Below are 21781 nucleotides of genomic sequence, written 5' to 3'. Positions count from 1 at the left end.
GCGACGAGTATGAAGCGAGGGCCAGCCAACGAGAGCGTACAGGTCGCAATGGTGGGTAGTATATGGGGCTTTGGTGACAAAACGGATTGCACTGTGATAGACTGCATCCAATTTGTTGAGTAGGGTATTGGAGGCTATTTTGTAAATGACATCGCCAAAGTCGAGGAAGAATGTAGGATGGTCAGTTTTACAAGGGTATGTTTGGCAGCATGATGGAAGGATGCTTTGTTGCGAAAATAGGAAGCCAATTCTAGATTTAACTTTGGATTGGAGATGTTTGATATGGGTCTGGAAGGAGAGTTTACAGTCTAACCAGACACCTAAGTATTTGTAGTTGTCCACGTATTCCAAGTCAGAGCCGTCCAGAGTAGTGATGTTGGACAGGCGGGCAGGTGCAGGTAGCGATCGGTTGAAGAGCATGCATTTAGTTTTACTTGTATTTAAGAGCAATTGGAGGCCACAGAAGGAGAGTTGTATGCCATTGAAGCTTGCCTGGAGGGTTGTTAACACAGTGTCCAAAGAAGGGCCAGAAGTATACAGAATTGCTTTATATTTATATATACATTGCTTTATGTTTGTATTTTCCAGAACACAATATATCGATATTAATAGGCTCATAGAATCAGACCTAAACAGTAGAACACTGTTTTGATGTATGCATTTACAGGAATATCAAACACTATTGGGACATAGTTCTCCTTAATTGGAGTGGACAGTCTGTAAATGCATACATCAATACGGTCTCTCTGGGGTCTCCATTTATAACATGGTTGTTTTTTTGTATTGTTCCCCAAGGGGGTGAAGCATTGCGAGCAGGCGGAATACAATCTCCTGCAGGATGACGAGCGGCAGTGTGCCAAGTGCAGGACCACATGTTACCTGTCTGCCATCACCTGCCCCTGCAGCCCTGGCCGGCTGGTCTGTCTCCACCACATCCAGGACCTCTGCTCCTGCCCCCTCACCAACTACACACTGAAGTGAGTCATGTCCACCAATATACTGTCTATGCCATCTACAGATGTCAGATCTTTACTTGATCACTCTTTTGTTACTGATTATTTTCCTGCTGCATTGGGAAATTCAAATGAGCCTCGTGTTTGGCAAAAACAAATAGCAGTTCTTGTTCTCTCCATGCGGGGGCAGTCAAGTCATTGGGATCAGGGCTCGCCGTCTTAAAATGTCCTTTCTTGCTCCCTTAAATGCTATAGGCCTAAGTCCTATTACTGCAACATTGAAATCCGCAAACATTTATCTGAAATGCAGCCATACACATAAACAACTGTCATTTTATATAGCTTAATAACATAAGATAGATATTGGTCTCCACTATTACTATTACATACACTAGACACTTGTATTTTAAGATTACGAATGAAATTGAGTTAAATTCCAGCCCATTCATACAAAGTATTGGATAAATTGCCACAAATTAGCAATGATAAACGGGGAAATATTTTATTTCTATTGTCAAATAGATCACCCGCAGTCTGTTCTAAAGCATGTTGCCTGCCTTCCAGCCTTTGGGACGACTAGCATTGTTAGGGTGGAGACATGAGAATCTCGTCATTATTTACAGATCTGACACTGGCATCTTAGGGAGAGGTAATGATGTGATCAATAATGGTTGCAATTGAGATCAGCTGTGTGGGTGAATTTAGCACAGATGTCTTGTTAAACCATCAGTTGGCGATAATTTAGTGACATCAGTTGGTTGCACTAGGCCCCTTGTTATTTGATATTTCAATAGGTTACTTTTTGTAGGCAACATTTAGCCTACCATTAAGTCACAATGAAAGATGAGAGAACCGATAATCTACTGTTTGTTTCCCTGGCTAAATTGATGTGCTGATTTGGGCCATCAGTTGACAGATGTAGGCCTACTGTAGAATGATAACTTTCCTCCAGTGTTGATGCTCGCCCATGTTTTATAGTTAGGCTATGTATAATTTTCAGAGGTGGGTAGAGTACTGAAAATCTGTGCTTAAGTAAAAGTACTGTTACATAGATTGTAATTTACTCATGTAAATTTAGCCACCTTAAACTACTCAAGTAAGAGTAAAAAAAGTATCCGGTCTGAGCTACTTTAGTACTAGTTACAAATTGAGTTTGGTAAAAAATAATGTACAGCTTATGGTAAATTGTGACTGCAAAAAAAGAAGGACAACTTGGTGCAATTTGATTTGACATTAATTTATTATTAAAGCCTGCCAGCACCATCTTGCACCATCAGCTGATATCTCAAAGTGCTGTACAGAAACCCAGCCTAAAACTCCAAACAGCAAGCAATGCTGGTGTAGAAGCACGGTGGCTAGGAAAAACTCCCTAGAAAGGCCAAAACCTAGGAAGAAACCTAGAGGAACCAGGCTATGTGGGGTGGCCAGTCCTCTTCTGGCTGTGCCGGGTGGAGATTATAACAGAACATGGCCAAGATGTTCAAATGTTCCTAAATGACCAGCATGGTCAAATAATAATAATAATCATCACAGGCAGAACAGTTGAAACTGTAGCAGCAGCACAGCCAGGTGGACTGGAGACTGCAAGGAGTCATCATGCCAGGTAGTCCTGAGGCATGGTCCTAGGGCTCAGGTCCTCAGAGAGAGAAAGAGAGAATTAGAGAGAGCATAATTAAATTCACACAGGACACCGGATAGGACAGGAGAAATACTCCAGACATAACAAACTGACCCTAGCCCATCGACACAAACTACTGCAGCATAAATACTGGAGGCTGAGACAGGAGGGGTCAGGGTCCCAGACCTGTGGCCCCATCTGATGATACCCCCGGACAGGGCCAAACAGGAAGGATATAACCCCCACCCACTTTGCCAAAACACAGCTCCCACACCACAAGAGGGATATCTTCAACCACCAACTTACCATCCTGAGACAAGGCCGAGTATAGCCCACAAAGATCTGACACGGCACAACCCAAGGGGGGGCGCCAACCCAGATGCAAATCAGACATATTTCACCATGGAATTAAATTGATGTTAAAAGTTCATTTTTGGGCATTTTAGCTAACCCTTTTTCAAACCTTAATCTACTATTTTTAACCTGCTACATTCATTCTCCTAACCTGCTACATTCATTCTCCTAACCTGCTACAAAAAGTCAATTTTGGACAAGCTGTGTCCCTTCCCGACTACCGGAATTACACTCCACCCTCCTCTTCAGAACCTCTCCTTTCCACATTGAAGGGGATTTTATTTTCTTGCCTCGCCCATTCTCCGCCCCATCAATTGGGCTGCTACAAGCTGTAAATAGAAATGCATTTTTCTAGTAAATGGCACAAAGCTTACAGAGATGATATACTGAGGTGCTTATAGACCTTGTCATAAAAACAATGACATTTATAGACACACACACAGTGGGAGAGCAAAATGTGTGGGAGGATGTTGCTGTGGACTGACCCGTTGATATAGGTAACGTTAGCTAGCGGCAACCGAATGTGAAAGTTAGTAAACTATTGCCACACACATCTGATTCATCTGTTCACTCTTTATGCCAATGACAAGGTGGCTAGTTAGCCACCAAGAAGACATCATAAATGTACCATATTATGTATTGGATCACAAAAAAAAAATCGCATTTTACATTACCATGTAGTTTACCAATTAAATGGTCTGACGGAGATGTGGACATACTCGGTATACAAATCCCAAAAGAAAGAAATGATCTCACTCCATTACATTTTTATAGAAAGTTAGCAAAAATAGATAAGATCTTGCTACCATGGAAAGGAAAATACCTTTCTATTTTTCGGAAAAAATCGCCCTGATTATCACAGTTGACCTATTTGCTTATGGTTTTGCCTACACCTAGTGACCTGCTTTTTAAATTATATGAACAAAAAAATATTCAATTTTATTTGGAACGGCAAACCAGAAAATTAGAAGGGCCTATTTATATAAGGAATATGATGAATTCGGTGAGCAGAAATTATTAAATATTAAAGCATTAGACTTCTCACTAAAGGCATCAGTCATACAAAAGTTATACACTGCTCAAAGAAATTGAGGGAACACTAAAATAACACATCCTAGATCTGAATGAATGAAATATTGTTATTAAATACTTCTTTCTTTACATAGTTGAATGTGCTGACAACAAAATCACACAAATTATCAATGGAAATCAAATTTATCAACCCATGGAGGTCTGGATTTGGAGTCACACTCAAAATTAAAGTGGAAAACCACACTACAGGCTGTTCCAACTTTGATGCAATGTCCTTAAAACAAGTCAAAATGAGGCTCAGTAGTGTGTGTGGCCTCCACGTGCCTGTATGATCTCCCTACAACGCCTGGGCATGCTCCTGATGAGGTGGCGGATGGTCTCCTGAGGGATCTCCTCCCAGACCTGGACTAAAGCATCCGCCAACTCCTGGACAGTCTATGGTGCAACGTGGCGTTGGTGGATGGAGCGAGACATGATATCCCAGATGTGCTCAATTGGATTCAGGTCTGGGGAACGGGCGGGCCAGTCCATAGCATCCATACCTTCCTCTTGCAGGAACTGCTGACACACTCCAGTCACATGAGGTCTAGCATTGTCTTGCATTAGGAGGAACCTAGGGCCAACCGCACCAGCATATGGTCTCACAAGGGGTCTGAGGATCTCATCTCGGTACCTAATGGCAGTCAGGCTACCTCTGGCGAGCAGAGAAATGCCCCCCAAAGAAATGCCACCCCACACCATGACTGACCCACCGCCAAACCGGTCATGCTGGAGGATGTTGCAGGCAGCAGAACGTTCTCCATGGCGTCTCCAGACTACGTCACGTCTGTCACATGTGCTCAGTGTGAACCTGCTTTCATCTGGGACGAGCACAGGGCGCCAGTGGCGAATTTGCCAATCTTGGTGTTCTCTGGCAAATGCCAAACGTCCTGCACGGTGTTGGGCTGTAAGCACAACCCCCACCTGTGGACGTCGGCCCCTCATACCACCCTCATGGAGTCTGTTTCTGACCATTTAGCAGACACATGCACATTTGTGGCCTGCTGGAGGTCATTTTGCAGGGCTCTGGCAGTGCTCCTCCTGCTCCTCCTTGCACAAAGGCGGAGGTAGCGGTCCTGCTGCTGGGTTGTTGCCCTCCTACGGCCTCCTCCACGTCTCCTGATGTACTGGCCTGTTGCCCTCCTACGGCCTCCTCCACGTCTCCTGATGTTCTGGCCTGTCTCCTGGTAGCGCCTCCATGCTCTGGACACTACGCTGACAGACACAGCAAACCTTCTTGCCACAGCTCGCATTGATGTGCCATCCTGGATGAGCTGCACTACCTGAGCCACTTGTGTAGGTTGTAGACTCCGTCTCATGCTACCACTAGAGTGAAAGCACCGCCAGCATTCAAAAGTGACCAAAATATCAGCCAGGAAGCATAGGAACTGAGAAGTGGTCTGTGGTCACCACCTGCAGAACCACTCCTTTATTGGGGGTGTCTTGCTAATTGCCTATAATTTCCACCTGTTGTCTATCCCATTTGTACAACAGCATGTGAAATGTATTGTCAATCAGTGTTGCTTTCTAAGTGGACAGTTTGATTTCACAGAAGTGTGATTGACTTGGAGTTACATTGTGTTTAAGTGCTTCTACACCTGCATTGCTTGCTGTTTGGGGTTTTAGGCTGGGTTTCTGTACAGCACTTTGAGATATCAGCTGATGTACGAAGGGCTATATAAATACATTTGATTTGATTTGAAGTGTTCCCCTTATTTTTTTGGGCAGTGTACTTAAATCCAAACTGGTTCTCTAGTCAATTGGTACGAATGTCTCATCCTATATTCAGGAAGGGCCTTTTCCCCTTTATTCAGATTACACCTGCTCACTTTCGGTTGTTTGAAAAGGAAATAATCTCCAAAATAGCTTTATTTTTTAAACAAGCCTTAGAAAGTTGGTTGCAATTTCAGTTTAATCCACCTGAAAGGACGGAACAAATAGTACAATAAATATTGTGATTAAAAAAACAATTTATATATATATATTTTTAAAAGGTATAATTTTAGTGAATGATATAAATAGGACTAGTGGAGTTATGTCACACATGCAGCTAACACAGACATATGGAAATGTCAGCTCTACCCAAAATTACAACCAATTAATTGCAGCATTACCACAAATGGAAGAGGCAAGTAGAAGGGGAAAAAAGTATGTCGGCCCTGTATTAAAGAACAAATGGTTAAAGAAAAGTGTGATAAATAAAAACATAACAATTTCATTTAAGGACCAAAAAACTGACAGCTGTGCCATATAAATTGCAAAATAGTTGGGAAGAGATTTTCGATGTACCCATTCCATGGCACATGGTTTATGAATTGATACGCAAAACAACGCCGGATTCAAAACTTCGAATTTTTCAATATAAATTACTTTACAAAATTCTTGCAACTAATAGAATGTTATATATATGGGGGATTCAATCTTCTCAGCTCTGCAGATTCTGCTGTGAGGAGGCAGAGGCATTAGATCATTTATTTTTGGTATTGTCCACATGTAGCTCATTTCTGGTCGCCAGTCCAGGAATGGCTGAAGAATTGCAACATTTGCCTAGAACTAACACTACAGATAGCAATACTGGGTGATTTTGAAAAGCCATAATCAATAATATAATAATTATTTTAGCAAAAATGTTTATTTTTAATTTACAATCTGTAGAAGCTATGAGAATAGGAAGGTTCAATTATTTTGTGAAGCATCACAGCACAGTTGGAAAATATGGCAAGTAGAAATCCGAAATGGTTGATGTTGAGAGAGAGATGGGAGGGGTTGAATGGAGCTGAAGGGTGGGACTAATAACAAGAAACAATAAAGCATAAGGGATCTGTAAAATGTATATAGGTTTGGAACTTTTGTGAAATAGCATAGTTACAAATAGAAATCAAACTGGATGGACATCAGAAATAGAGGAAGGACTAAGAAACAAGAACTATTGTAAAGTAGACTGTCTGTAAAATGTGTATAAAAGATGTATGGATTGAAGGTAGAAGAAGTGTTTATTAGTTTACTTCAATTGGGGGGATCGGCGGTAGGGTTTGCGCGGAATAATAATAAAGGTATATTCTATAAAAAAGTATGTAAGTCTATATATGTGTGTGTGTGTGTGTGTGTGTGTGTGTGTATATATGGGTGTATATACAGTGCCTTGCGAAAGTATTTGGCCCCCTTGAACTTTGCGACCTTTTGCCACATTTCAGGCTTCAAACATAAAGATATAAAACTGTATTTGTTTTGTGAAGAATCAACAACAAGTGGGACACAATCATGAAGTGGAATGGCATTTATTGGATATTTCAAACTTTTTTAACAAATCAAAAACTGAAATTGGGCGTGCAAAATTATTCAGCCCCCTTAAGTTAATACTTTAGCGCCACCTTTTGCTGCGATTACAGCTGTAAGTCGCTTGGGGTATGTCTCTATCAGTTTTGCACATCGAGAGACTGACATTTTTTCCCATTCCTCCTTGCAAAACAGCTCGAGCTCAGTGAGGTTGGATGGAGAGCATTTGTGAACAGCAGTTTTCAGTTCTTTCCACAGATTCTCGATTGGATTCAGGTCTGGACTTTGACTTGGCCATTCTAACACCTGGATATGTTTATTTTTGAACCATTCCATTGTAGATTTTGCTTTATGTTTTGGATCATTGTCTTGTTGGAAGACAAATCTCCGTCCCAGTCTCAGGTCTTTTGCAGACTCCATCAGGTTTTCTTCCAGAATGGTCCTGTATTTGGCTCCATCCATCTTCCCATCAATTTTAACCATCTTCCCTGTCCCTGCTGAAGAAATGCAGGCCCAAACCATGATGCTGCCACCACCATGTTTGACAGTGGGGATGGTGTGTTCAGGGTGATGAGCTGTGTTGCTTTTATGCCAAACATAACGTTTTGCATTGTTGCCAAAAAGTTCAATTTTGGTTTCATCTGTCCAGAGCACCTTCTTCCACATGTTTGGTGTGTCTCCCAGGTGGCTTGTGGCAAACTTTAAACGACACCTTATGGATATCTTTAAGAAATGGCTTTCTTCTTGCCACTCTTCCATAAAGGCCAGATTTGTGCAATATACGACTGATTGTTGTCCTATGGACAGAGTCTCTCACCTCAGCTGTAGATCTCTGCAGTTCATCCAGAGTGATCATGGGCCTCTTGGCTGCATCTCTGATCAGTCTTCTCCTTGTATGAGCTGAAAGTTTAGAGGGATGGCCAGGTCTTGGTAGATTTGCAGTGGTCTGATACTCCTTCCATTTCAATATTATCGCTTGCACAGTGCTCCTTGGGATGTTTAAAGCTTGGAAAATGTTTTTTTGTATCTTCACAACAGTATCTCGGACCTGCCTGCTGTGTTCCTTGTTCTTCATGATGCTCTCTGCGCTTTTAACGGACCTCTGAGACTATCACAGTGCAGGTGCATTTATACGGAGACTTGATTACACACAGGTGGATTGTATTTATCATTAGTCATTTAGGTCAACATTGGATCATTCAGAGATCCTCACTGAACTTCTGGAGAGAGTTTGCTGCACTGAAAGTAAAGGGGCTGAATAATTTTGCACGCCCAATTTTTCAGTTTTTGTTTTGTTAAAAAAGTATGAAATATCCAATAAATGTCGTTCCACTTCATGATTGTGTCCCACTTGTTGTTGATTCTTCACAAAAAAAATACAGTTTTATATCTTTATGTTTGAAGCCTGAAATGTGGCAAAAGGTCGCAAAGTTCAAGGGGGCCGAATACTTTCGCAAGGCACTGTATATATTTACCCAAAAAATATGGGGGATTGGAAATGATGCAGACAATTACATTGGAAGCAACATTCTTTCTGCAATATTAAGTTGATCTACCCTCTTTTTTTTAAATAAATAAAAAATACACATGGGGAGCTAAAAATGGACTAACTTTTTCTGTCAGATTCTGGGTTAGCCAAAACTAGCTAACTAGTTAGCTACCTAGTTATTTGATTTGCACTTGTCCTCAAAACACAATTTCAACAGCAGAATTAGATCTTAGAAATATTTCTTACTCCAGAAATATACACAGTGTACAAAACATTAAGAACACCTTCCTAATATCTACAAAGCGGCCCATGTTGACTCTAATGCTTCCCACAGTTGTGTCAAGTTGGCTGAATGTCTTTTGCGTGGTGGACTATTCTACACACGGGAAACTGTTGAGCATTAAAAACCCAGCAGCGTTACAGTTTTTGACACAAAACGGAGTGCCTGGCATCTACTACCATAATCCGTTCAAAGGCACTTAAATGTAGTCCTTTTTTTAACCCTTTAGGACCCCAATAGAATTCTAGAATTCTGCTGTAGATTACTGATCATTTATGATGGAAACTAATTTTCTCACACATTCAAACAGACAGCAAAAAACGAATGACAATTTAACTTAGTTCTAAAGAGCACGACCTCTTCATTAATATGATGCCACATTAATTTTAACAAAGCACAAGGCTACCTAAATTATATCGGCATATTGATTGCACTATTTGCGGAGGTAATGCACTCGACCACTGCTACTTTAACTTCCGCGATGCATACAAAGCCCTCCCTTCGACAAATCCGACCACGACGCAATCTTGCTCCGACAGTCTTATAGGCAGAAACTAAAACAGGATGTACCAGTGATGAGAACCATTCAACGCTGGTGTGACCAATCGGAATCCACGCTTCAAGTTTGTTTTGATCATGCGGACTGGGATGTGTTCCGGTCAGCCTCAGAGAATAACATGGACCTACAGTGGGGCAAAGAAGTATTTAGTCAGCCACCAATTGTGCAAATTCTCCCACTTAAATTACAGGCCTCATCTTTTTATCATAGGTACACTTCAACTATGACAGACAAAATGAGGGGGAAAAAATCCCAAAAATCACATTTGTAGGATTTTTAATGAATTCATTTGCCAAATTATGGTGGAAAATAAGTATTTGGTCAATAACAAAAGTTTCTCAATACTTCGTTATATACCCTTTGTTGGCAATGACAGAGGTCAAATATTTTCTGTAAGTCTTCACAAGTTTTTCCACACACTGTTGCTGGTATTTTGGCCCATTCCTCCATGCAGATCTCCTCTAGAGCAGTGATGTTTTGGGGCTGTTGCTGGGCAACACGGACTTTCAACTCTCTCCAAATAATATTTCTATGGGGTTGAGATCTGGAGACTGGCTAGGCCACTCCAGGACCTTGAAATGCTTCTTACGAAGCCACTCCTTCGTTGCCCGGGCGGTGTGTTTGGGATCATTGTCATGCTGAAAGACCCAGCCACGTTTCATCTTCAATGCCCTTGCTGATGGAAGGAGGTTTTCACTCAAAATCGCACGATACATGGCCCCATTCATTCTTTCCTTTACACGGATCAGTCGTCCTGGACCCTTTGCAGAAAAACAGCCCCAAAGCATGATGTTTCCACCCCCATGCTTCACAGTAGGTATGGTGTTCTTTGGATGCAACTCAGCATTCTTTGTCCTCCAAACACGACGAGTTGAGGTATTACCAAAAAGTTCTATTTTGGTTTCATCTGACCATATGACATTCTCCCAATCTTATTCTGGATCATCCAAATGCTCTCTAGCAAACTTCAGACGGGCCTGGACATGTACTGGCTTAAGCAGGGGGACACGTCTAGCACTGCAGGATTTGAGTCCCTGGCGGCGTAGTGTGTTACTGATAGTAGGCTTTGTTACTTTGGTCCCAGCTCTCTGCAGGTCATTCACTAGGTCCCCCCTTGTGGTTCTGGGATTTTTGCTCACCGTTCTTGTGATCATTTTGACCCCACGGGGTGAGATCTTGCATGGAGCCCCAGATCGAGGGAGATCATCAGTGGTCTTGTATGTCTTCCATTTCCTAATAATTGCTCCCACAGTTGATTTCTTCAAACCAAGCTGCTTACCTATTGCAGATTCAGTCTTCCCAGCCTGGTGCGGGTCTACAATTTTGTTTCTGGTGTCCTTTGACAGCTCTCTGGTCTTGGCCATAGTGAAGTTTGGAGTGTGACTGTTTGAGGTTGTGGACAGGTGTCTTTTATACTGATAACATGTTCAAACAGGTGCCATTAATACAGGTAACGAGTGGAGGACAGAGGAAGAAGTTACAGGTCTGTGAGAGCCAGAAATCTTGCTTGTTTGCTGGTGACCAAATACTTATTTTTCCACCATAATTTGCAAATAAGTTCATTACAAATCCTACACTGATTTTCTGGATTTTTTTTCTCATTTTGTCTGTCATAGTTGAAGTGTACCTATGATGAAAATTACAGGCCATCTTTTTAAGTGGGAGAACTTGCACAATTGGTGGCTGACTAAATACTTTTTTGCCCTACTGTATATGTGGGTAAGTTCCTCCCACAGTTCTGATACAACCAAACCTCTGAGAGACTTACTAGCCAAAGAGAATGACTGGTGATGGGGTCACATGCAACAGGTAGCATTTGACCAAACCAAAGGAGATATGGCCTCAGAGTGCTGGCCCAGTACCGTCCCCACGCTAAGACAAACGTATCAGCAGATGCATCATCCTTTGGGCTAGGGGCGGTCCTCACACAGATACAGGACAACATGGAGTGGCGTCCAATAGCATACATCTCCCGAAGCTTATCCGACACAGAGCAAAGATATGCTCAAGTGGAGGAGGCGGCGTTGGCTATCACATGGGCATGTGAAAGGCTCAGCCAATACCTTATTGGCCTGCAGTTTACAGCAGAGACTGATCACAAACCACCGTTGGCTCTGTTAGGGACAAAAGCACTGGACCACTTGCTTCCCAGAGTTCTGCGCTTCCGCCTCAGATTACTGAGGTTCACCTACAAGATGGTGTATGTGCCAGGGAAGGCACTGATCACAGCAGATGCACTCTCCAGGGCCCCAATTAAACGTCCATTATCCAAGGAGGAGCAATGTCTAGAGGGTGAGGTACAGGTGTCCATTAATGCAATAAGGGACAGTCTACCTGCATCTCAGACCAAACTGCAGCAGATTGCAGAGGAGCAACAATGAGACTACATCTGCCAACAGACTGCAGCAGTGCAAAAAGGGATGACCCAGGCAGGAGGAACTGCCTCAACTGCTGAAGCCCTATTGGGTACACCAAAGTGACTTCCACTGTAATGGAGACCTTCTCATGAAAGGACAACGTATAGTTATCCCAGAGACTCTACAACCAGAAATGCTAGACAGAGTGCATGATGGACACATGGGAATAACCAAATGCAGACTGAGGGCTCAACAGTCAGTGTGGTGGCTTGGTCTGAGTACTCAGATTGCCAAACTTGTGGCCCAGTGTGAGGTCTGTACAAAATGTCAACCTTGTCATCCGGAGCCAATGATGGCAAAACGGAGCTGCCAAAACGGCCATGGCAAAAGGTAGGGGTGGATATGTTCTATTGGAAAAATGACACTTATCTGCTAGTGAGAGATTACTACTCAAGATACATTGAAATGGCAAAGACACCCATAACCACATTAGCTGGTGTTATCAATGGATTCAAGTCACATTTTTCCAGGCAAGGGGTCGCTGAGGTCCTGGTTACAGATAACGCTCCCCAGTTCTCTGCGAGCTCCTTTTCTGCTTTTGCCGCAGAATATGACTTCATACATGTGACCAGTGGCCCCTACCATGCACAGAGTAATGGTGAGGCAGAGAGAGCTGTGAAAACAGTCAAGGGACTGCTGAAAAAGAACAAGGATCCATACAGGGCTCTGTTAGCTTACATAGTTACATCACTGCATCATGGGCCGTCGCCTGCCGAGCTCCTGATAGGCAATGGGGAACGCAGCCTCCTGCCCATCTCGCCAGCTCGGCTTAAACCCTGATGGCCTAACAGGAAGGCCTTCGCTGAGAGGGACAAACGTCTGAAACAAATGTAAACTGGAGACTTTAATCGGAGCCACCGTGCTAAGGAGAGGCCAGAGCTGATCGAAGGTCAACGTGTGTGGATTACAAACTCAAAGACACCAGCAATAGTGCTGAGGAAAGCGGATGCCCCACGCTCCATGTGGTGGACACAGGCTCAGAAGAGGTACGAAGGAACAAAACACACCCCAGAGCTCTTCCAGATCTACCAGCCACACAGACGGAGGCCACAGAAAATGAACAAAACGAGGGTGAAGGAGAGAGAATGCTCACAGAGCCACAAGCACGCCCAAAAAGGGATGTGAAGCCACCAGAGTTGCTGAAAGACTGTTACGTGAAGAGAGAACATACTGTTGGGGACCATACCCAGCAAAAAGAGACTGTACCTAAGTTAATGTTCATACTGTGTGATTTAATGCTTTCATACTGTTTCAGGATGGGAAGTAGCATGTTAAAGAATAATACTGGTTTCCAAATTGCATTTCAGTTATGCTTCAGTGGTTATGCATGTTGAGTTCTTGTTCAAGGGAGAGGGGAAGATGTAGTAGGATGTCCCTTGGGGGTATCGGTACCTATGTAGGACATGCGAGGGTTAGGTTAATAAACAGGCTGGAGCTAGAACCTCGTTGTGGCGCGTCCTTATTTCAGATCATACTACAAATTTGAATCGGGTTTTTAGGGCGGTGCTAAAGTGATCTTGGAAGTAAACAGCGGCATTGAGAATGATGATCGCATGCAATGATGACGAAAAAAATGACTAGGTATTTCTTGTTTTTAAAGGATGATAAAGTGTTACACCTGGTGGAGAGAGATTGTAAGACAAAGTTGCTTTATGCATGCTGTACGTTACGACACGTCAAGATGTAACGGAGGGTCCGTTTTTTTCTCCAATACTATAGAGCCATTACCATGTCGATCAAGGCTTGAATAGAAACCTAGTTCACACCCCCGATTTTGACGTCAACACAGTCGCTACAGTTCCATTAGGTTTCTTTGTAGCCTCGTTTGAATGTTGCGCACATTTGTACAGAATGGGGTGAGTTTACGTTACTACCCTAACGACAGATAAGAGGCAATGTATAGCCTATGAATATCTGCACCTAGCAAAACATGACAAACCATAACTTAAGTCCAACCGATAAACACATTACTTTAGCCTTCATTTCGGTGGCTAGTTAGCTGGTTGTCTGTATGACTAGCTAGGTTTAAGTGACAGCTGAGGTTGACGCTTCCTGAGCGCAGCCCAAATTTACCGCTACAAACACACCTTTTCTTGCCTGACAAACTAACTAGCTAGCTAAAGCAAGCAGCGTGGGCCGTTTCCATATGAATTACATTGGTAGAAATAAGACAAAACAACCAACTAGTTAGCTGACAATATTAACAGCTAAACACGGCAATTATTTCCATGAGACGAAGAGCAATCATTCGAGCTCCACTGCTGATGTGCTAGCCTGTACCAACCAAGTTATCATGACTTGCTATTTATACATAGGACCCAGCTCGCTAATTCCCTGGTAGGGCTTCATTGTCCCTCTAACCACTCTGACATCATCAATGAAAATGCACTCACATCAAAACAGTATCTTGCTTTTAAAACTCACCTCACTTTGATTGATCAGTTTGAAAAAGTTCAAACAACCGTTTGAACCCTAGTGCAAAACATTAGTTGCGGATGTTTCAAATCCTAACAACTAAATGGACAGCACATTCTAGGGTGACGATTAATTCAAAACACCATATGCAGGGTTCGCACAAGATGCTTGAGGTGCTTATAGTACTTGAATTTGGCACTCTGAAATTCAAGTACTGGAATACCTTAATCAAACATTTTCTCGTTGGTACTTGACAAGTATTTATATTAAAATGAGAGAACAGAAAATGATAAAATATGTTAGAAAAATGTATTGATCTTATTTATTCATTTCCAGGCAGACTGCTGAGTTTAATTTCCTCACGTTTCGCGCTATTGTTCCAGGCAGGCGAGCGAGCTCATTCCACCCACACTGCCACTCAGCCAGGCAGGTACAGAACTGACTGAATAGGCGTCGCCAAACGTCACATCGATAGCTAAAATGCAGAGCAAATGTAAATCAAAATAAAATTTTATTTGTCACATACACGTGGTTAGCAGATGTTAGTGCGAGTGTAGCGAAATGCTTGTGCTTCTAGTTCCGACAATGCAGTAATAACCAAAAAGTAATCTAGCTAACAATTCCAAAACTACTACCTTATAGACACAAGTGTAAGGGGATAAAGAATATGTACATAAAGATATATGAATGAGTGATGGTACAGAGCGGCATAGGCAAGATACAGTAGATGGTATTGAGTGCAGTATATACATATGAGATGAGTATGTAAACAAAGTGGCATAGTTAGTGGCTAGTGATACATGTATTACATAAGGATGCAGTAGATGATATAGAGTACAGTATATACGTATACATATGAGATGAATAATGTAGGGTATGTAAACATTATATTAGGTAGCATTGTTTAAAGTGGTTAGTGATATATTTTACATCATTTCCCATCAATTCCCATTATTAAAGTGGCTGGAGTTGAGTCAGTGTGTCGGCAGCAGCCACTCAATGTTAGTGGTGGCTGTTTAACAGTCTGATGGCCTTGAGATTGAAAAACAGCTTCTGTCTCTCGGTCCCAGCTTTGATGCACCTGTACTGACCTCGCCTTCTGGATGATAGCGGGGTGAACAGGCAGTGGCTCGGGTGGTTGTTGTCCTTGATGATCTTTATGGCCTTCCTGTGACATCGGGTGGTGTAGGTGTCCTGGAGGGCAGGTAGTTTGCCCCCGGTGATACGTTGTGCAGACCTCACTACCCTCTGGAGAGCCTTACGGTTGTGGGCGGAGCAGTTGCCGTACCAGGCGGTGATACAGCCCGACAGGATGCTCTCGATTGTGCATCTAAAGAAGTTTGTGAGTGCTTTTGGTGACAAGCCAAATTTCTTCAGCCTCCTGAGGGTGAAGAGGCGCTGCTGCGCCTTCTTCACGATGCTGTCTGTGTGGTTGGACCAATTCAGTTTGTCTGTGATGTGTATGCCGAGGAACTTAAAACTTGCTACCCTCTCCACTACTGTTCCATCGATGTGGATAGGGGGGTGTTCCCTCTGCTGTTTCCTGAAGTTCACAATCATCTCCTTAGTTTTGTTGACGTTGAGTGTGAGGTTATTTTCCTGACACCACACTCCGAGGGCCCTCACCTCCTCCCTGTAGGCCGTCTCATCGTTGTTGGTAATCAAGCCTACCACTGTTGTGTCGTCCGCAAACTTGATGATTGAGTTGGAGGCGTGCGTGGCCACGCATTCGTGGGTGAACAGGGAGTACAGGAGAGGGCTCAGAACGCACCCTTGTGGGGCCCCAGTGTTGAGGATCAGCAGGGTGGAGATGTTGTTGCCTACCCTCACCACCTGGGGGCGGCCCGTCAGGAAGTCCAGTACCCTGTTGCACAGGGCGGGGTCGAGACCCAGGGTCTCGAGCTTGATGACGAGCTTGGAGGGCACTATGGTGTTAAATGCCGAGCTGTAGTCGATGGACAGCATTCTCACATAGGTATTCCTCTTGTCCAGATGGGTTAGGGCAGTGTGCAGTGTGGTTGAGATTGCGTCGTCTGTGGACCTATTTGGGTGGTAAGCAAATTGGAGTGGGTCTAGGGTGTCAGTTAGGGTGGAGGTGATATGGTCCTTGACTAGTCTCTCAAAGCACTTCATGATGATGGAAGTGAGTGCTACGGGGGGCGGTAGTCGTTTAGCTCAGTTACCTTAGCTTTCTTGGGAACAGAAACAATGGTGGCCCTCTTGAAGCATGTGGGAACAACAGACTGGGATAGGGATTGATTGAATATGTCCGTAAACACACCAGCCAGCTGGTCTGCGCATGCTCTGAGGGCGCGGCTGGGGATGCCGTCTGGGCCTGCAGCCTTGCGAGGGTTGACACGTTTAAATGTTTTCCTCACGTCGGCTGCAGTGAAGGAGAGTCCGCATGTTTTAGTTGCGGGCAGTGTCAGTGGCACTGTATTGTCCTCAAAGCGGGCAAAAAAGTGATTTAGTCTGCCTGGGAGCAAGACATCCTGGTCCGTGATGGTGCTGGTTTTCTTTTTGTAATCCGTGATTGACTGTAGACCCTGCCACATACCTCTTGTGTCTGAGCCGTTGAATTGAGATTCTACTTTGTCTCTATACTGACGCTTAGCTTGTTTGATTGCCTTGCGGAGGGAATAGTTACACTGTTTGTATTCGGTCATGTTTCCAGTCACCTTGCCCTGATTAAAAGCAGTGGTTCGCGCTTTCAGTTTCACGCGAATGCTGCCATCAATCCACGGTTTCTGGTTTGGGAATGTTTTAATCGTTGCTATGGGAACGACATCTTCAACGCACGTTTTAATGAACTCGCACACCGAATCAGCATATTCGTCAATGTTGTCGTCTGACGCAATACGGAACATATCCCAGTCCACGTGATGGAAGCAGTCTTGGAGTGTGGAATCAGATTGGTCGGACCAGCGTTGAACAGACCTCAGCGCGGGAGCTTCTTGTTTTAGTTTCTGTCTGTAGGCAGGGATCAACAAAATGGAGTCGTGGTCAGCTTTTCCGAAAGGAGGGCGGGGCAGGGTCTTATATGTGTCGCGGAAGTTGGAATAGCAATGATCCAAGGTTTTCCAGCCCTGGTTGCGCAATCGATATGCTGATAAAATTTAGGGAGTCTTGTTTTCAGATTAGCCTTGTTAAAATCCCCAGCTACAATGAATGCAGCCTCCGGATATATGGATTCCAGTTTGCAAAGAGTCAAATAAAGTTCGTTCAGAGCCATCGATGTGTCTGCTTGGGGGGAATATATACGGCTGTGATTATAATTGAAGAGAATTCCCTTGGTAGATAATGCGGTCTACATTTGATTGTGAGGAATTCTAAATCAGGTGAACAGAAGGACATGAGTTCCTGTATGTTGTTTTGGCCACGCCACGTCACGTTAACCATAAAGCATACGCCCCCGCCCCTCTTCTTACCAGAAAGATGTTTGTTTCTGTCGGCGCGATGCGTGGAGAAACCAGCTGGCTGCACCGTCTCCGATAGCGTCTCTCCAGTGAGCCATGTTTCCGTGAAGCAAATAACGTTACAGTCTCTGATGTCCCTCTGGAATGCTACCCTTGCTCGGATTTCATCAGCCTTGTTGTCAAGAGACTGGACATTGGCGAGGAGAATGCTAGGGAGTGGTGCACGATGTGCCCGTCTCCGGAGTCTGACCAGAAGACCGCTTCGTTTTCCCCTTTTTCGAAGTAGTTTTTTGGGGTCGCCGGCTGGGATCCATTCCATTTTCCTGAGTGAAAGGCAGAACACAGGATCCGCTTCGCGAAAGTCGTATTCTTGGTCGTACTGATGGCGAGTTGACGCTGCTCTTATGTTCAGTAGTTCTTCTGGACTGTATGTAATGAAACCTAAGATGACCTGGGGTACCAATGTAAGAAATAACATGTAAAAAAACAAAAAAATGCAGTTTCCTAGGAACGCGAAGCGAGGCGGCCATCTCTGTCGGCGCCGGAATCCATGCCTGCCTTTTGTGCGTATGGAACATTTCTGGGATATTTTATTTGAGCTCATGAAACATGGGACCAACACTTTACATGTTGCTTTTTATATTTTTGTTCAGTATAGTTTACCCCAAACATTTTTTTTACCACTACATCACTGGACCAAACCACACTGTGTAAGGTGCAAAAAATGTGCCAGACTTTGAATCAGCCCTGAAGGGGGAAAGAGACAACGCTGCATCCTGCGCTGGCGCCAGTTGTACATAGACTTTTTCTCTCATTCAATGGGCGCCTGCGATATTCCACTTGATCAAGCGGCAGCCGTGCTCCTGCCATTCTGGTGGCCGTTCACGTTCTGTTTTCATCACACAGCCCACTCGCCCTTCTCCCAACCGGCGACTTTAAAGCTGCCAGTCGGAAGCAATGCGTTTTTTTTGTAGCTGTTAAGTAGTATATTCCCCATTTCCCAATAAAAATACAATACAGTCAGTCATTCAGTGGGAATTGTGTAGTAATGTGAATAGAAAATGTGTGTAGTACTGATGATGCTGTAATAACTTACCAATCATGTTTGCAGACCTGCCAACATGCACGCATTTTGCGTACCATCTACGCAATTCTCTGTCCATGTACGCAGGTACAAGTTCCGAGTTAAAAGTAGGTAGAAATAAATAGGTTTGTTTGTTTTTTATATTTACATTTTAATAAAAAATAAATCCACTGAGTAAATCTAACATCCCAATTCTCGAGTTGCAACACGCATACATGTACGGAGTGTGTGTCAACGGACATGGAGATTAATACGCCATTATTCGCCGTAGCTACCCGGTGTCTACCCCTCGTGTTTGTTGTGATGCTGAGTTTGCCGACTGTCAGCTGTACGTAAACACATGGACAAATCCCTTTTCGACTCCGTGTGTTGTGGAAAGGGTAAATACTAATTATTTTAAGCTAACTTTAGCGAACATAAGATGGGCATTCAGTGGGCTCTAAAGTGGCAGTTGTTGAAATGCAAATACGAAAAATAACTGGTCGCATTTGTGCGAGTGTGATATAGATTTAATTTAGCATCCCATTCGTTGTATTTTCCATGTAACATTACGAGGATCACGCAACCTCATAGACTGTAACTGTCTTATGATCCACGTCACAAAAAGCATTACAAAATAAAAATAAATAAAACATCTTTGCATTAAATGGAGACGGGAGTTTAGAAGACTGCGCGATGAAGAATGTTTGATTGTGCCATTCGTTATACAATACATAGCCTACCCCATATTACAGACGGAAGAAACAACTTTTTAAAAAAATAATTTCATGTCTTTGGTACATAATTGGTCTAGCCTATACTCAAAAATGCCACTCCATGAGTCAGGGAGAGTACCTATAAGCCTAGCCGATGCTGTTGGTTTATTGATTGTGCACGATGGCTTAGTGATAGTGTTTTCTTCCATAATTAATAGGCTGACATTACCTTTAGCTGAATAATTTTTCTTACTATAAAATCATATAAAATAAGGGCATGGGGACTAATAAGCATATATTGTCAGCTAAATGAACAAGCCTACAGCCTGGCTGTGGATATACAGTAGGCCAACTCGTATTCTGTTCTTCTGAAATACATTTTCTTCATATCATAATGTTTCTTTAGACCTTCCTACAATTTATTAATGGATATATTGTGACGTGTGGGCTATATTACATGGATTTATTGTGACGTGTGGGCTGTATTACATGGATTTATTGTGACGTGTGGGCTATATTACATGGATTTATTGTGACGTGTGGGCTGTATTACATGGATTTATTGTGACGGTGTGGGCTGTATTACATGGATTTATTGTGACGTGTGGGCTGTATTACATGGATTTATTGTGACGGTGTGGGCTGTATTACATGGATTTATTGTGACGTGTGGGCTGTATTACATGGATTTATTGTGACGTGTGGGCTGTATTACATGGATTTATTGTGACGGTGTGGGCTGTATTACATGGATTTATTGTGACGGTGTGGGCTGTATTACATGGATTTATTGTGACGGTGTGGGCTGTATTACATGGATTTATTGTGACGGTGTGGGCTGTATTACATGGATTTATTGTGACGGTGTGGGCTGTATTACATGGATTTATTGTGACGGTGTGGGCTGTATTACATGGATTTATTGTGACGGTGTGGGCTGTATTACATGGATTTATTGTGACGGTGTGGGCTGTATTACATGGATTTATTGTGACGGTGTGGGCTGTATTACATGGATTTATTGTGACGGTGTGGGCTGTATTACATGGATTTATTGTGACTGTGTGGGCTGTATTACATGGATTTATTAGACTTTTAAAAATGTAGATGTTCCAAAGGCTGGCATCAGCGGCTTGAATGCAGCTTAGCTTGTATGCTTGGAGGCCTGGAGATGCTAAATGTGTGTGTTAATTAACCGTCAATTACCATGAGACCGGCATTGTTTTGCATGACAATAACAGTCTGATAAAATTTCATGACCGCCACAGTCCTATATCAAGGGGTTGTGAAACATTCATACAGACATAAAGGGGAACCAATAGTATTGATTCATGTGAAGGGGGGTGATAAAAAATACAATTTTGGTTAGGTTGCTCACCCGACACCGACAATATAATAATATAAATCTATGTAACTTTAGTGATTTGGTCAAATGTAAAGGAGTAAAAAGTAAGTTACTTCCTTCAGAAATTACTTGAGAAAGAGTACAGGTACTGCCCACAGAGAGTAACTAGAGAAGTACTAGTTTCTCAAAAAACTCAAAGGTAAGTAGCGGGCCAGATTCAAACTCATGCCTACTCTGACGTGTGCTTTTGTCAGCAGCTGTACCCACTGGATCACACAGGTGCTAAAATAAACATTCAGCTATTTTGTCTAATTCTTGCATTGAACATATAAAACAAATTATTAAAAAAATAAAAAAACATAAATCCCCCCCCAAAAATATTGTCTATTTATTATATTCCATATAAGAATTCACACGAGATGCACAGTAGCCTGCTTAGAAAGCTTATTGAACTGATGCACAGTGGACCTGCAGTAAAAGTTATTGTATAGCCTACAAACACTGCTTCCAGCTGCCCCCTGGCGGCGATTCTAAATATTAAATATTCTTTCAAATCCTCTTGCTGCATGATTATTTTCGTCCTGTGACGAAATGGCTCATATTAAGATCTGACATCTGTGTCCTGTTCAGTGTGCAGTTGGTGTGAACAACATAAGTCCAGCGAGCACATTCAGCAGGGGGAACATTATATGAATGCATACATGATATATTATGTAAACATGTAGAATAAGGAATCATGTCCACTCTATGCAGGACATTTATGTGGTTCTGGTTTTGTCAGATGCCTCAAATATGCAGTGTTCTCTTGT

The 21781-nt window shown here is 43.0% G+C and overlaps 1 protein-coding gene across 5 annotated transcripts in view; it reads left to right on the top strand.

Annotated features, from left to right (window-relative positions):
• Positions 1-21781, top strand: part of LOC109908186 (lysine-specific demethylase 5B-B) — a 42302-nt gene that overhangs the window by 9738 nt on the left and 10783 nt on the right. For all 5 annotated transcript variants that reach the window (XM_031794467.1, XM_031794468.1, XM_031794466.1 and 2 more), the window contains one exon: positions 796-977. In XM_031794467.1, the coding sequence (XP_031650327.1) occupies positions 796-977 (182 nt within the window). The remainder of the gene's footprint in view (positions 1-795; positions 978-21781) is intronic.

Source organism: Oncorhynchus kisutch, linkage group LG17 (genome assembly GCF_002021735.2).
Source record: "Oncorhynchus kisutch isolate 150728-3 linkage group LG17, Okis_V2, whole genome shotgun sequence".
Taxonomy (NCBI): Eukaryota; Metazoa; Chordata; class Actinopteri; order Salmoniformes; family Salmonidae; genus Oncorhynchus; species Oncorhynchus kisutch.
This window is presented reverse-complemented; position numbering and strand designations above follow the sequence as displayed.